Source organism: Serinus canaria, chromosome 14, assembly GCF_022539315.1.
Source record: "Serinus canaria isolate serCan28SL12 chromosome 14, serCan2020, whole genome shotgun sequence".
NCBI classification, from domain to species: Eukaryota; Metazoa; Chordata; class Aves; order Passeriformes; family Fringillidae; genus Serinus; species Serinus canaria.
The window spans coordinates 1,163,733-1,176,663 of record NC_066328.1 but is presented as its reverse complement, the minus strand read 5'-3'; the positions used below and the strand labels follow the sequence as shown (position 1 = coordinate 1,176,663).

General features: G+C 46.9%; 1 protein-coding gene across 2 annotated transcripts in view; it reads left to right on the top strand.

The window, feature by feature from the left end:
• Positions 1-12,556, top strand: part of PIGQ (phosphatidylinositol glycan anchor biosynthesis class Q) — a 35,965-nt gene extending 23,409 nt beyond the window's left edge. For both annotated transcript variants that reach the window (XM_009092006.4, XM_018916197.3), the window contains exons 8-11: positions 469-549; positions 1,518-1,632; positions 5,589-5,650; positions 10,524-12,556. In XM_009092006.4, coding sequence (XP_009090254.1) covers positions 469-549; positions 1,518-1,632; positions 5,589-5,650; positions 10,524-10,676 — 411 coding nt within the window. In that variant the 3' untranslated portion in view covers positions 10,677-12,556. The remainder of the gene's footprint in view (positions 1-468; positions 550-1,517; positions 1,633-5,588; positions 5,651-10,523) is intronic.
• Positions 12,557-12,931: the final 375 nt, after the last annotated feature.

The window sequence follows — 12,931 nt, the reverse complement described above, 5'->3', positions numbered from 1 at the left end:
CATTGCTAAAACAAGGAGGAACAAAAGTACTTCTCAGTTCTTTCCAGAAATTCCATTCAAATTACCACTTCATTGTTATTTTCCACTTTTTTTGTTGGTAAAATCTGATCAGTGGCTCTAAAACTTTTGGGGACAGAGAGTGGAAAAATTGCAAGATCACTTAAGTCTAGTTTCCTAAGGAAGCTGGCCTGAAATGGGAAATCTTGAATGTTGTCTGTAAAGGAAAAATGCTGTCAGGATCCAGCTTTTATCTTTCTAAATGTACTCCCATAATAAGGAGTTTTGAAGAAGGCCCAGTGAGAGGAGAAATACTGAAAATATCCAAGGTAACAGCATTATTCACATAGGCAAGATAAAAACACATTAAGGAGGCCTGCAAACTTCCATTGACTCAGTCTCCTATTTTTTATTTGTAATGTATTTTATTTTACCATTGCTCTTCTCATGATTGTGTTTCCTTTTTCCTAGTTGTTTATTGGCACTTTGCTGTTCACAATCCTGCTGTTCCTTCTGCCTACAACTGCGCTGTATTATTTGGTGTTTACCCTGGTAAGATTTAACCCTTGAAACAAGTCAAACACTCTCTTCTGAGGTAGTAAAAAAATGGTTTCCTAGACTTTTATGGTCATCCATAAAAAAAAAAAAAAAAAAGTGGATGTCTTAGGAAGGATTCTGTCACATCAGCTCATGTTTGTATTTTTCCAAAGGAAATTCCCTGCAAATCCTGGCCACAGGACAAACTGTTCCCCTCTCTTTCTCTCAGAAATTGATATGTTTCTGTCCACATCTGTGGTGATGGCCTCTCTAGTCTGATCCAGAACTTTTTTTTCGGCAAATTAATGCTGTATTAAATGTTTTCAGCCAAGCTTTCCTCAGAGGTTTGAACTTCTTTATTTTTTTTTTCTTCCCCCAACATGACCAGTCCTCTCCATGGTCTGCCCAGAGCTAGATTTTCCACAGACAGTGGCCATCACATGCGTTCAGCATCTTTTTTGAGGCCTCTCTTTTCAGATGAGCTTGGCAGCAGAAAATAACTGCATTGTGACAAAAGGAGGTGCTTTATTCAGGGACAGAAAACACAGAGCAGGAAGCTCATTTCTGCCTGCTCTGCTCTTGCTTAAGCTCTACATGGGGTTTCTTCAGGCTGAAATGAGCTGTTGCAGCTCACTGTTGGAGAGAGGAAAATTTACATTTACTGGTACACAGTGATGGAATTGACTCAAAGTGGGAGAATTTGGGCTTCCTTTTCAACTGTGGCTGTTGAAAGTGGAATAGTTCTCATGTCCTTGCTGGTCATAGCTTCTCCAACTGTCGGAGCTTCATTCCAGTTACCCCTTAAACCCAGACTGGTGAGGACCCTCACACAGGGTCCGGATGCTCAGCACTTCTAGACATCACACCCACTTTGGGAGGCCTTAGCTTAGCACACAGCAGTGTTAGATCCAAACCCAGCTCAGGAATTCACAAGTGTTCAATCTCCTGTTTCCTGAGATGTTCTGTTAAACTGATTTTTGTAGCTCCGGTTGCTGGTGGTGATTGTGCAGGGCCTCATACACTTGCTGGTGGACCTGATTGACTCCCTGCCTCTTTATTCCCTCATCCTTCGCCTCTGCAGATCCTACAGGCTCGCAGGTGAGTCCCTCAGCTCTGCCCCTGCAGCACTTCAAGCATTTTGCATTATGTGCTTGATTTTGGTGCACTGGGTCACTCCTGAATTGAGGATGCAGTGGGGGTAGGAAAGAACCCGAGTCTTGAGTTGTGCAGGTGTTCCTGCTGTGAACCAGTTCCTGGAAGGAGCAGGATGAGGATGTCAATGGAAAGAAATCTGAACCTGAAGCAGAATCAAGAGCACCTTTAGAAAGCCCTTGCCCACTAAAAATTGCATCCGAACAAGCACCATATAAACAAGGTCATCTTTTATTCCAGTTCCAGGCTACCAGGTCAGGTAAAACTTCTGTGAGTCAAACATGGCATGGAGCTGTGTCAGGGGAGGGTCAGGTTGGATTTCAGGGAAAGGTTCTTCCCCCATAGAGTGCTGAGCACTGCCCCAGGGCTGCCAGAGCTCGTCAGGGATGCCCAGGGTGGGATTGTTGGGGTGTCTGTGCAGGGCCAGGAGCTGATGATCCTTGTCCCTTCCAAATCAGAATATTCCATGATTCTGTGAAACAAGATCATAACTTTGAGTGTTTGGCCTCTGAAACAAGCCAAATTACAAAAATACTTGGAGTATCAGCTGTTCCAAAGGGTTGGATCTGCAGTGGTTGCAAATCAATGGAGCTCTTTCAGTTCTATGCTGACTTTGACTGACTGAAGCCCTGGTGTTTGGATGAATTTCAAAGCTCTGGGCAGAGTTCAGATAATCATTCCCTTTTTGAGACTAATCTTGCACCATTTTGAAACCTGTCATTGTTTTTTCACTTTGGATAACCATAAACCAGGGCTGGCACCAGAGTAAGGACTCATTTTGGAATGCCTTTGACTGTCCACAGCTATGGTTGATCTAGTTACAGTCAATCACATCTAAATTATTATCTCCCATCCTTTTAAAGAGCATGCAGCAGGAATTTAGCATAGAAGAAAGAGCTTGATCATCAGTAAACCAAGGCCAGTCATCAAAGGCAGAGGAAGCTCGAGGCAACCTCAGCAGCTTTGTCTGCTGGAGCACTGCCAGGCTCAGCTTTGGGAAGGTAGAGCTGAGCTCTGTTACCAAATCTGTTGCTTTTCCATGGGAACCTTCAGCAGGTTCCTGTAGATTTCCTGGCAGAAACCTCTTAAACCCTTCAGGGCTGTCTTTGGGGAAGAGGAGATGCTGCTGAAGAAAACTGACCCAGTAATGGGCAGGATGTAGGGCAGGAGGAAATCTTGGTGCTACTGAGAGCTTTAAGACCATAAACTCCTTTAGGTTATGTAAGGCCACAGGTTACTTCTCATTCCTGCTCAGCCAGGTCTCTGCTGCAGGAAACAAGCCCCCACCCAAGCAGGAGATTGACTTCTCAGCTGTGTTCCTTAACTGGCACTGCAGGGCCCTGGTGCCTGAAAGAGGAAGAGGCATTTCTGAGCATTTCTGCAGTCTGTGTCCCTGCCCCAGCACAAAACTGTGGCATGGCAACAGGAACAGATGGAGCAGTTGAATCCAACTCAAAGGACTTGAGAGAGTACACATCACATGGTGTGCTCACTGCTGAGGTGCTGCCTCCCTTGTCAGACTCAGAACTTGGAGAAGACATCCTCTGGCAGGTGTTAGGGCAACTGATTTTACAGGCACCATCAAGATGGTTCTACCAACATGAATGTATAATTTTTGCTGGTGGAAAGGGGGTTGAGTTCATTGTGGCATGTGGCCTCCAAGTTATTTGATTCGGTGTCTGAATTGACAAAATACTCCACTGACAAAGGCCAGGCCAGGGGTAGGTGAATGATCCATCCACACACCAGAAACTAAATGCATTTTTTTCTTTCCACACATCCAAAGTGAAATATTTATGCCTTCCAAAAACCTTTCTTATCTAGATCACAGCTGATGTCCTCTGTGCAAGAGTTCTGTGCACCCAGTGCCAGCTCAAGGGGTGCCACCTTGGTTGGGATGGGGATTCACAGCGTGAAGAAAGGAACAGCAGAGGTTTCAGGGCTCTCAGAGTGCCCACACACAGGTTACCAGCATTGTTTGATTGTGAACAGGCCAGCTCATTTTTCCTGTACTTCCCTTTCCCAGCATTCACACTGGAATTGTTGGGACAGGTTTTGTCATAGTCCTGTAGGACCTACCACAATTGCTGGAGTACCTCACCCTCACTTGAGTGTGCTGTCATGTGAAACAAAGCAAATAAATTCATGTCCTGACTTCTCCTGCCATTGCTGATGCCTTTGTACAGGAAAAGCAGACCCCGGAGCTCCAGAGCTGGCTGGAAGTCAGGGAATAGCTCAGAGTGTGATCTGCAGGAGCCTGAGCCTTCCTGCTCTTCCTGTGAGGAGGGAACTGCTCAGAGTCCTGAGCTCTGCAGTCACCTGCAGGTCATTCTGAAATGAATTTCCAGCCTTTTTGTGCTCGTGTTTTCTTAGAAGTTTAAGACTCTTGAGCAATTAAATAATCTAATTAAGAAAGTGTTGACTTGTAGCTTTAGAAGGGAGATGTGTGGCCAGGACCTAGAGAACCAACGTTTGCTGGGATAATGGACTACTGTTCCTGGGGTGAGACTCCAGAGTGCCTGACCTCATATCTGAACCTTCAGTGCCTGCTTGTTTCTGTCTCTCTCTGACAAAGTTTGCCAGAAAAGTAGTGCCTGGAATGGTTTAGACACTTCCTCATAGCCAAAGCTCTGTGAATCACATTGAGCACTTTGGTCATCCAGCACATTTGCTTGTTGTGGCCTAGGATACTCAAACATCTGTTTCAAGCCACTGGGGAAGCCCCTCTATCAATATAATCCAGCAAAATGCAGATAAATCCCTCCTGTCCTGGACAGAAAAAGTTTTATGATTTGGGGAGAGAGTTTAAACCAGAGCTGTGTGCTAGAGAAAAGCATTCTATCCCAGGAGTGAACTGTATGATTTTAATTAATTCAAAGCTTTAGGAAGAAGAGAAAACATTTTGGTTTTTCAGTGTTCAAGAGTCATAGAGATACTGCAGCAATGGCACTTACACTTACATTAGTGAGGAGTGTTATTCGATTTGTGCTCCTCTCAGTGTTTGATCTGTGCCTTAGTCTTGTCTCATCTTCTTACCTGCAGGAAAAAATAACAGGGCATGCTTGGCTGGAACAGGTTTGCAGAGATGCATTGGTGATTTTATTTCTGTGAAGTAATTTGACATCTTTGTAAGAAAAATGCCTCTCTGGTCCAAGCTGTTACCTTTGAAACATTGTATTACATCTGTGTGTGCACTGTATCACCCTTGGAATCCAAAACCTTTCCTATTTATCTTTACAGTATCGGCAATGAGGCAAATCCAAGAGAAAATAGGAAAGTGGCAGGTTTGATGGGGTTAGCCTCTTAAAAACCTATGGATGCTGGGATTAATGGGCAGGGATTGCTTTGAAATGTTTTAATGCCTCCAGGGCAGCCACTTCCCTCCCTTAGCCTGAATGAGGGACAGATTTGCACATGTGCTCTGTCCACATGAGCACTAATTAAAGGCAGGCTCTCTGCCTGCTGCTAACATGGAGTTCCCATTCTGATGGAAGTTGGGAAAAGTGGAAGGTTTTTCCAGTCCCTCTATCATCCTCAGGTCTGGCTGGCTGATTTCTAGCTTTGTGCTTGCCCTAGGACTGAGCTTTCAAGATGGGAGGGTTACTTTCAATGGAGCTGTGTCATTAGGCTTAAAGCATTGTAGAGACAATCCATGCTTCCTGTTGAAAATGGGGAATGTTCCCAAATCCAGAAAGGTTGAAGACAGTTTCTAGGGAATCAGTGCTCAGCCAACAGCACTGGGCAGCAAATTCATGGTCTGTGCTCCAGGCATTGAACCATGGAATATCCTGAAAGGATATGGGGAAGGATCGCAGGGATCATGGAGTCCAACTCCTGGCCCTGCACAGGAGACCCCAACAATCCCACCATGGGTTTGCTTTCCTTGTTTTGTGTCTTTGCAGCTGGAGTGAAATTCAGAGTCCTTGAGCAGCAGGATGGAAAACCTCTGCGTCTCCTTATGCAGGTAAGGCCCTCGTGCCTTCCCCCAGAGTGACCCCAGTCCCTCTGTGCTGCTCCCACTGAAAGGCTCCACTTCAACATTATCAGCTGTAAAATGCTGAAACAAGGGAAATAATCTCGTGTTGCTGTGGCTGGCTGCTGCTTTCTGTGCTTTTTGGTGCCCCGCTTGTGTCCTGTGTTTGGAGGAAATGCAGTGCCCTGGGTGGTGTGAAATGTAGAAGAAGGGGAGTAGGAGAAACACAGAGCTGTGTTACTTCTGGGACTAAGACCTGATGCCATTATCACCTGCTGGCTCTGTGCAGCTTCATGTCATAATTGCTGAACACCACTCCTACAGTGGTAGGAGCAAAAGAAGGCAGCTAACCCTCCAGAATGAAGCAGCAGGAAAAGCTCTTCCTCTCCAGTGGTGCTGCAAAGCCTTGCTGCTCCATGAGGCCAGCAGGGCAAGAACCTGGGCAAGATGAGAGAAGAAAGGGCCTCCTGCTTTTCACCAGGGTTGCCCTGGTGAGGGGTATGGGCAAAGCTTACCTGTGCTTTTGTAACCCCCCATTCCCACACTCTGGCATCAAAGATACTAAAGGAAATTATCTTCTGAAAAGAAATGAGGTGTTGGCAGCAGGGAAGTTCTCCTTACACTTTCAGGAGTGAAATTTCCATCTCCTGACCCAGCAGGAACACAGCCATGTCCCAGGGAGGCTTTTCTTGCTCTCTGCATCCTAAAGAGGAGAGGCTGCCAGTAGTGTATAACACTTATAAAAGCACTTGGACACTGAGGGAGTGTGTGGGAAGGATTTAACTGGATCTTGCCAGTCCTTTTGCTTTTTCCATCACCAGTTCCACCCTATTTCAGCAAAGGTTGGGCTAGCAGGGAACCAGCAAACCAGCTAGTAGCAATTCCAGAGGGAATCCCTTCTACAGATGTCTTCTAGGGCAAAACTAGCATGCTCTAAGCAAGCTGTCTTCCCAGCTCCTGCCTTTCAGTAGGATAGTGGTGTAAGAACCAAAATCTGCCATCCTCCATGGCCAGGAGACTCCAGAGGAAGGAAACCAGACACCAGAGATGAGGCATAGGAGCTGCTAAGCAAAGGCTTTGGCATCAGTGTGTGTGAGAGATGAGGTGGATGGAGTATCCAGAGAGAAAAGACCATGACTTAAAGAGCAAAGGCAATGAGTCATGACTGTGATGAATTTTCCTTGGACTGCTGCAAGAAGATCCATTTTCTGTCTGGAATATAGTGCAAGTTATCACCTCAAGAGGTGGAAGTGCTGCTGTAGATGTCTGTCCCAGCCTTCTGTTCCAATAGTAATGAGCAGGCAGTCAGAAAAGGCACTTTTTTTTGCTCTCTTTGTGCTGGTGGAAATGAAAAATGGGCTTGTGTCAGAAATCCTGCTGAATAACCCATTTTGTGATAGGCCTTTGGAGAGGGCAGTCTAAAAACCCTATTTTTTAGTGAAATTCTTATTTATTGTACACAGTGATGTGCCTTTCTTGAGAATCTGCTGTGGTTTTGCCCCCTCTCTGTGTGGAAGCCCTCTTAGAGCAGTGCCTGATGGAAGTCAGGCTGGATGCATGGACCTACACCCAAACTAATTGCAGCTGTAGGTGATAGTCTGAGCTGTCCTGTGGGGCACTGGGAATGGATTAGAAATCAATAATGCTGGCTTTGAGCATTCCCAACCAGCTCCTGCTTCAGCCAAGGGATTATTTTTGATTTTTAAGATAGTGCCTCTGGAATGCAAAGTCCAGACCCTGCAGGGGGGCAGAGGATGGGTGATGATATTTCCATTTCAAATGCTACTTTAATATTCTTCAGGAAGTCTTATATAGGTCAGTATTTTCATTAGTGTTTAAAGTCATTTCTTTTGGTGCACAAGAAGAAATATTTCTGGCAGTGTGGCTCAACAAAACTGATAGCCCAGGGAGAAAACTGGCTTTAAGCTGAAGGAGGGCAGGTCTGGAGTAGATATTGGAAAAAAATTCTTCCCTTTGAGGGTGGGGAAGCCCTGGCACAGGGTGCCCAGACCAGCTGTGGCTGCCCCTTGGCAGTGCCCAAGGCCAGGCTGGATGGGGCTTGGAGTGACCTGGGATAGTGGGAGGTGTCCCTGCCCATGGCAGGGGTGCAACAAGATGAGCTTTAAGGTTCCTTCCAATCCAAAATAGTCTGAGATTCTGGGATTCTAGATCACAATGAGTTTGCCTTCTGCTGCAAGTTCATCTTCTCCTGCTTTGGAAAGGGTTAAACAGCAGAGGAAGGGAAAAGGGAACAGCTCCATTAGGATGGATATTCTAACAGGGTTTATTGTAGCTTTGACCTACAGAACTTTCATAAGGGGAGCAAATATTGCCTCTTCACTGATAATGAGGTTTGCCTCTTTGCTTCCATTTGTACCAGGAGAGGTAGGGATGTGAATTGCTCTGGGTGTAAGAAGCCCTGGTTATTACAGTGGCCAGTGCTACCCCTGGGTCTCACCACTCCACCCAGAGATGCTTCTCAACAAGAAATGTTGTGTGCAGACCTTCCAGCCCACACAGCTAATAGCCAAAGCTGTGTCTCTCCCTTGTGGAGCAGCAGTTCCTGTCCTTCTCCCCCATCATGTTTGCACTTCAGATACTCTGCTTTGCCTACAGCTGAGGAAATGGGCAGAAATAGATACTTGGGTTTTACAGCTGTTAGTGCTGGGGACAGGTTTCTTTGTCCTTTTTTTTCCCTATGCTGTTTATTCTATTTTATAATTTTCCATGCAAGCAGCTACCCTGGCCTTTTGCCTAAACTTCCTAGAGATGCTTCTGTGTGCAGGCATTTCCCCCTTCTGCTTGAACAGTCTTGTCCTTTGAAACTAATTTGACAAAGATCTTCAGGATTAGTTCTAATGAACTCTTAGCTCAACCCCACTTTCCAAGAGCTTCATCTCTGTAGGCCCTGGGAGTTCATCCCTCACCACTCCATGAGCTCCAAGCAGCTGAAGCAAGCTGGTGGCACATGGACACTCCCAGAAACCCAGATGATTTTTAGTGGACCAAAAAAATACTCAGGTTTGACCAAGTAGTGACTCTGTGCATGGCTTTGCTGTCTCTCTTTCCTTCTGTGGCTGGATTCTCTGCTGTGAATTACAGTCTCCTTTCCCAGAGCTGCTTGGTTGGTTCCAGCAGAGCTGAACCCTTCTGCTAGAGAGGGATGTCCTTCCATTTCTCTCCACTGACCAAGCTTTCCCTGCCTCTGTAAGTCCCCACCCCTGGGCATCTCTCATGGTCTATGCTCTAAGCCCCACCATTTATTTTTTGGTCCTTTGGAGGCTGTGCTGTGCATCTGTGGGAGCCCAGCACATCACTCCTGATGTCCAGAGCTACCGAGAGAACCCTTGGGTGGCTCGGGGGTCTTGGAATGTTGCCAAAAGCACTTGGTGGCTTGATTTTGATCCATCTAGGGATGTGCCACCTGTGTATGAGGAGATGGAACCTGTGGGAATTACCCGGGTGTGAATGGTGAAGGGAAAAACGTAGTTATAGGGTAAATTACAGATTTTGGGGTTTTTGTACCGGGGGGTTATGGAGACAAGATGGAGGAAACAAGGCAGGTCACAAGACTCTTCTTTCTTCTTCTTGTCGTCCATCTTCTGCTGTGGTGTTGGCACTTGAGGATTGGTCTGGGGTGAGAGTGTATCCGGTGACGAGGGTGATAGGTATTGGGGATAAAAAGTAAATATGATATACGTAGTTTTTGTTATAAAAGATGTGCCCGCCTTGGGGGTGGTCAGAGTGCCTTTGGCTGCTGTGCTGGTCAGATCCCAGTCGGGCAGAGAAGGGACTTTATAGATAAGATTTAATAAACAATTCTGAAGACCGAAAAACCCTGGAGTCCAGACTCATCTTTTGAGACACAGCCTGCCAGAACCATCCTAAGCGTGTGTGGGGACAGAGACAAACAGCCGAACCCCATATGCATCCTTTTCATGCCACACTGGATCCATTCTGTGGACTTCACCTGCCTCCCTACCCTGAATGCTTCACTGGGATGAGCATTTCCAAGGTCTGACATGCTTCTGTCACCCCTTGTACAGTAAATGTGTCTGTTCACATCCCTGCCTTCAAAAGGTCAATGCAGCAACTGGGGACCATGGGCAGAACTTTTGTAGGCACAGACTTGGGGTGGTGATTGAAGTCAAATTAAAAAAAATTAACTCAGACAAGGAGACTTAATTGAAAATGGTAATGAGGAGCCCTGTGGTGTGATCCTGTTGTGCTGAGACTTGGTTCCACTGGGTGGTTTTGGGTGATACCAGGTTTAACTTCACACACAGCTGTGGGCTGAGGACTCAAAACAGGTACAGCCAAATTGCAGAGGAGTTCCTGGAGTCCCAGTGCATCCCCAGTGCAGTACTAGATGTAGATTTAAATTAGATATTAAGAAACATTTCTTCATGGGAAGGGTGGTGAGACGGTGGCACAGCTGCCCAGGGCAGTGGTGGAATCACCATCCCTGAGATGTTCACAAGCAGAGTAGATGTGGCATTTGGGGACATGGGTTAGTGGTTTTGGCAGTGCTGGGTTAAGGGCTGGACTCAATGATCTTAAAGGTCTTTTCCAACCGAAAAAATTTCATGACTCTGTGATTCTGTTGCTGTCTGCTGTCTCTCCAGCCACTGTCCCCTCCACTCTGGTGTGTAACACACTCCCCTCTCATTCCCCCAGCTCTCGTGCTGGTTCTTGTCTGCCTCTCTGCTTGGGAATGACTCTAGTAACACCCCAAGCTCAATTTGTTAATGTTGGAGGATGTTGGTGAAAGATAAACAGCCTTAGCAAGCCAGGGAGGAATTCTGTGCTGTGTGAGGAGCAGGACTGATGCGTCCCTTGCTGTTGTCCCTCTTTCTCCACACAGATCAACCCCCTCTCCTACAGAGGTGTGGTCCAGACCTACAGACTACCCACCTACAGCTGCTATCCCAGGGACTCCTGGGCATCTCTCTGCAAGAAACTGTTCCTTGGAGAGCTCATCTACCCTTGGAAACACAAAGGAGACAAGCAGAACTAAAGACAATGGAAGAACTTGGGAACTTGACCTGAAAAACTTACTAACTCCTAATGCTTTGGGACCAAAGGCTGCTCAGAGCCAGCTACTGTTCCATCCCTTAAAAGAGATTTTGGTAACATAGGAAGGGCTGATTTTTAAAGGCAAGTATTTTTAAACATTATTTTTCAGCTTTCTTTTCCCCTACACTGTGTTTGTATATTATGCTAATGATTATTTTGGAAGCAAAAGGTTAAACCCATCAGTGCCTCATGAAACCAGCACTCAGTCTTGTGGAGGGAGCAGCTCCCAAATGGTCTGGGGATGAATTTCTTCTTCCATGTCAGTTCACAGGGCCATAGCAAATCAGCCCCTCAGGTGGTTCAGAGCCACAATGCTGTGGTGCCTTCAGCCAGAGCATGTTTTGGACCTTTTATACTTCAGCCCTCAAGCCAGCTGATCAAAACCATGTGGAGAATCAGCTTGTGGAGTCCTACTCTGAAAATTGAACAGCTGAGTGTCTGAGTTCATGGGATATTTATTAATTTCTTTTGAGGAGGGCTTGCACTCACCCTCACTGCAGCACCAGAGGTGTGGGAAGAGCGAGGCTGGAGGCCCAGAAGCACAGACTGTTTTATCATGATTCTGTGATTTCTCTTGGGAGAGTAGTTGCTTTGGATACATTTCCAAAGTGCATGAGTGCTTGGCTTTCCATGTTCTGGTCTCATTTTGAGGTGTCTCCTATTCTCTCTCTTGGAAAGGGTGCCTGTGCACTGGAGGATGTTCCACTGGGCATGCCGTGGTTGTGTCAAATTTAAATACAGTCCTTACCCAAAATACACTTCCTCCAGCTCTGCTCATTCCTCTGCCCCAGCTCAAACAAGGAGTCAGTGTCACTGTACCCTGCTTTTTGCACAGGTGAGGGCTCTGCTGAATCCTGCCCCTTTTCCCCTGGATGGCCAAGGAGCCAAGGATGGAGGAGGAAGAAGAGAAGGTGCAGTGGCTGCAGTGCCCAGCCCTTCTCTGGATGGCTGCCTCTGTACTCCAGTGGGCGTTGACAGGGCAAGGTGCTTTAGGAGCCTTCAGTCAGCACTCCCAGCAAGAGGGTCAGAGTTTCCTACCCCAGCCCTGTGTCTCATCCATGTGCTGGCAGCTGTCGTCACAGTGTTATGCCCCCCCCCCCCCCCCCGCTTTAGGACATCCCTGGCCAGATGTATTTGGGTTGTCTGGAGCTGCTAAAAGCCCCTCATGGTGCAGTCAGTGCCTCTACAGGTAGAGCCTGAACAGGAGAAAAGGAAGCTCTGCAGGCAAGTGCATGGTCCAGACATTCCTTAGCAGGCAAAGCTCCAAGGCCTTTGAGGTTTCTTAGGGACATGTGAGGGAGGTAGGACTGCATGGGCACATGATGCCCTGTCACCCTGAGCCAGGGCAAATCACTGGGAAAGCCAGTGTGGCAAAGCCCCCCTCACCATCTGCCATCACAGGCTCTGGCTGGGACATCCCTGCCTGCAGAAACTGCAGAGAGCTTCTTTGATGATCCATGCTTAAACTCCTGTGCAGCATCTTCTTTTCTTGGAATGATCACTACCTAAGGAATCCTCTGCACTCCAGGTGTGAATAACTGCAGGCTGTGATGCATTCAGCGGATGAATGGTGTAAATAACATTTTCACTTCAGCTGAAGTCAGAGTCATGACCCCCATCCTCACCTGGCATTGAGCAGAGCAGGTTTACACCTCACCTCCCTCTCATCTTTTCTGTGGAGCCCCTAAATGATATCCCCTCCTTCCTCCCACGCCTGCACAGTTCAGTTTGCTGACTGCTTTGAGAAACTTTGTTATTTTTGGTCTTGTGAAAATAATGTTTCTAATATCCTGGCCTTTAAAATATTTCTGTGGGACCGGACAGTTCATGATGGTCCTTGGGGTTCTAATGCCATGAGAGCCCCCGTGGCAGCACAGAGCCATGAAAACCAGCAACTACTGGGAACCTGCTAGATGGATCAGATGTTCCAGTGTTGGATTTGTTTACTAAAGGCTGATACTGACTCTGGAGTGGGGAAATACCAAACCAAGAAAAAGCTCCTCAAACCTAAGATCCTGAGTCCTCTGCAACAGAGAATCTTGAGCAGCCCAGCTGGGCAGTGGCAGCTCCTTGTGCTTGCAGTTCTCCTGTGTCACCCAGAGCTGGTGCCTGAGCTGCCTCTCTGCCCCTTGCACTGGGTGTTCTCCTTGCCTGCAATGGTATCTGAGCATCTGAGTTGCTTCTGCTGGATGTTTG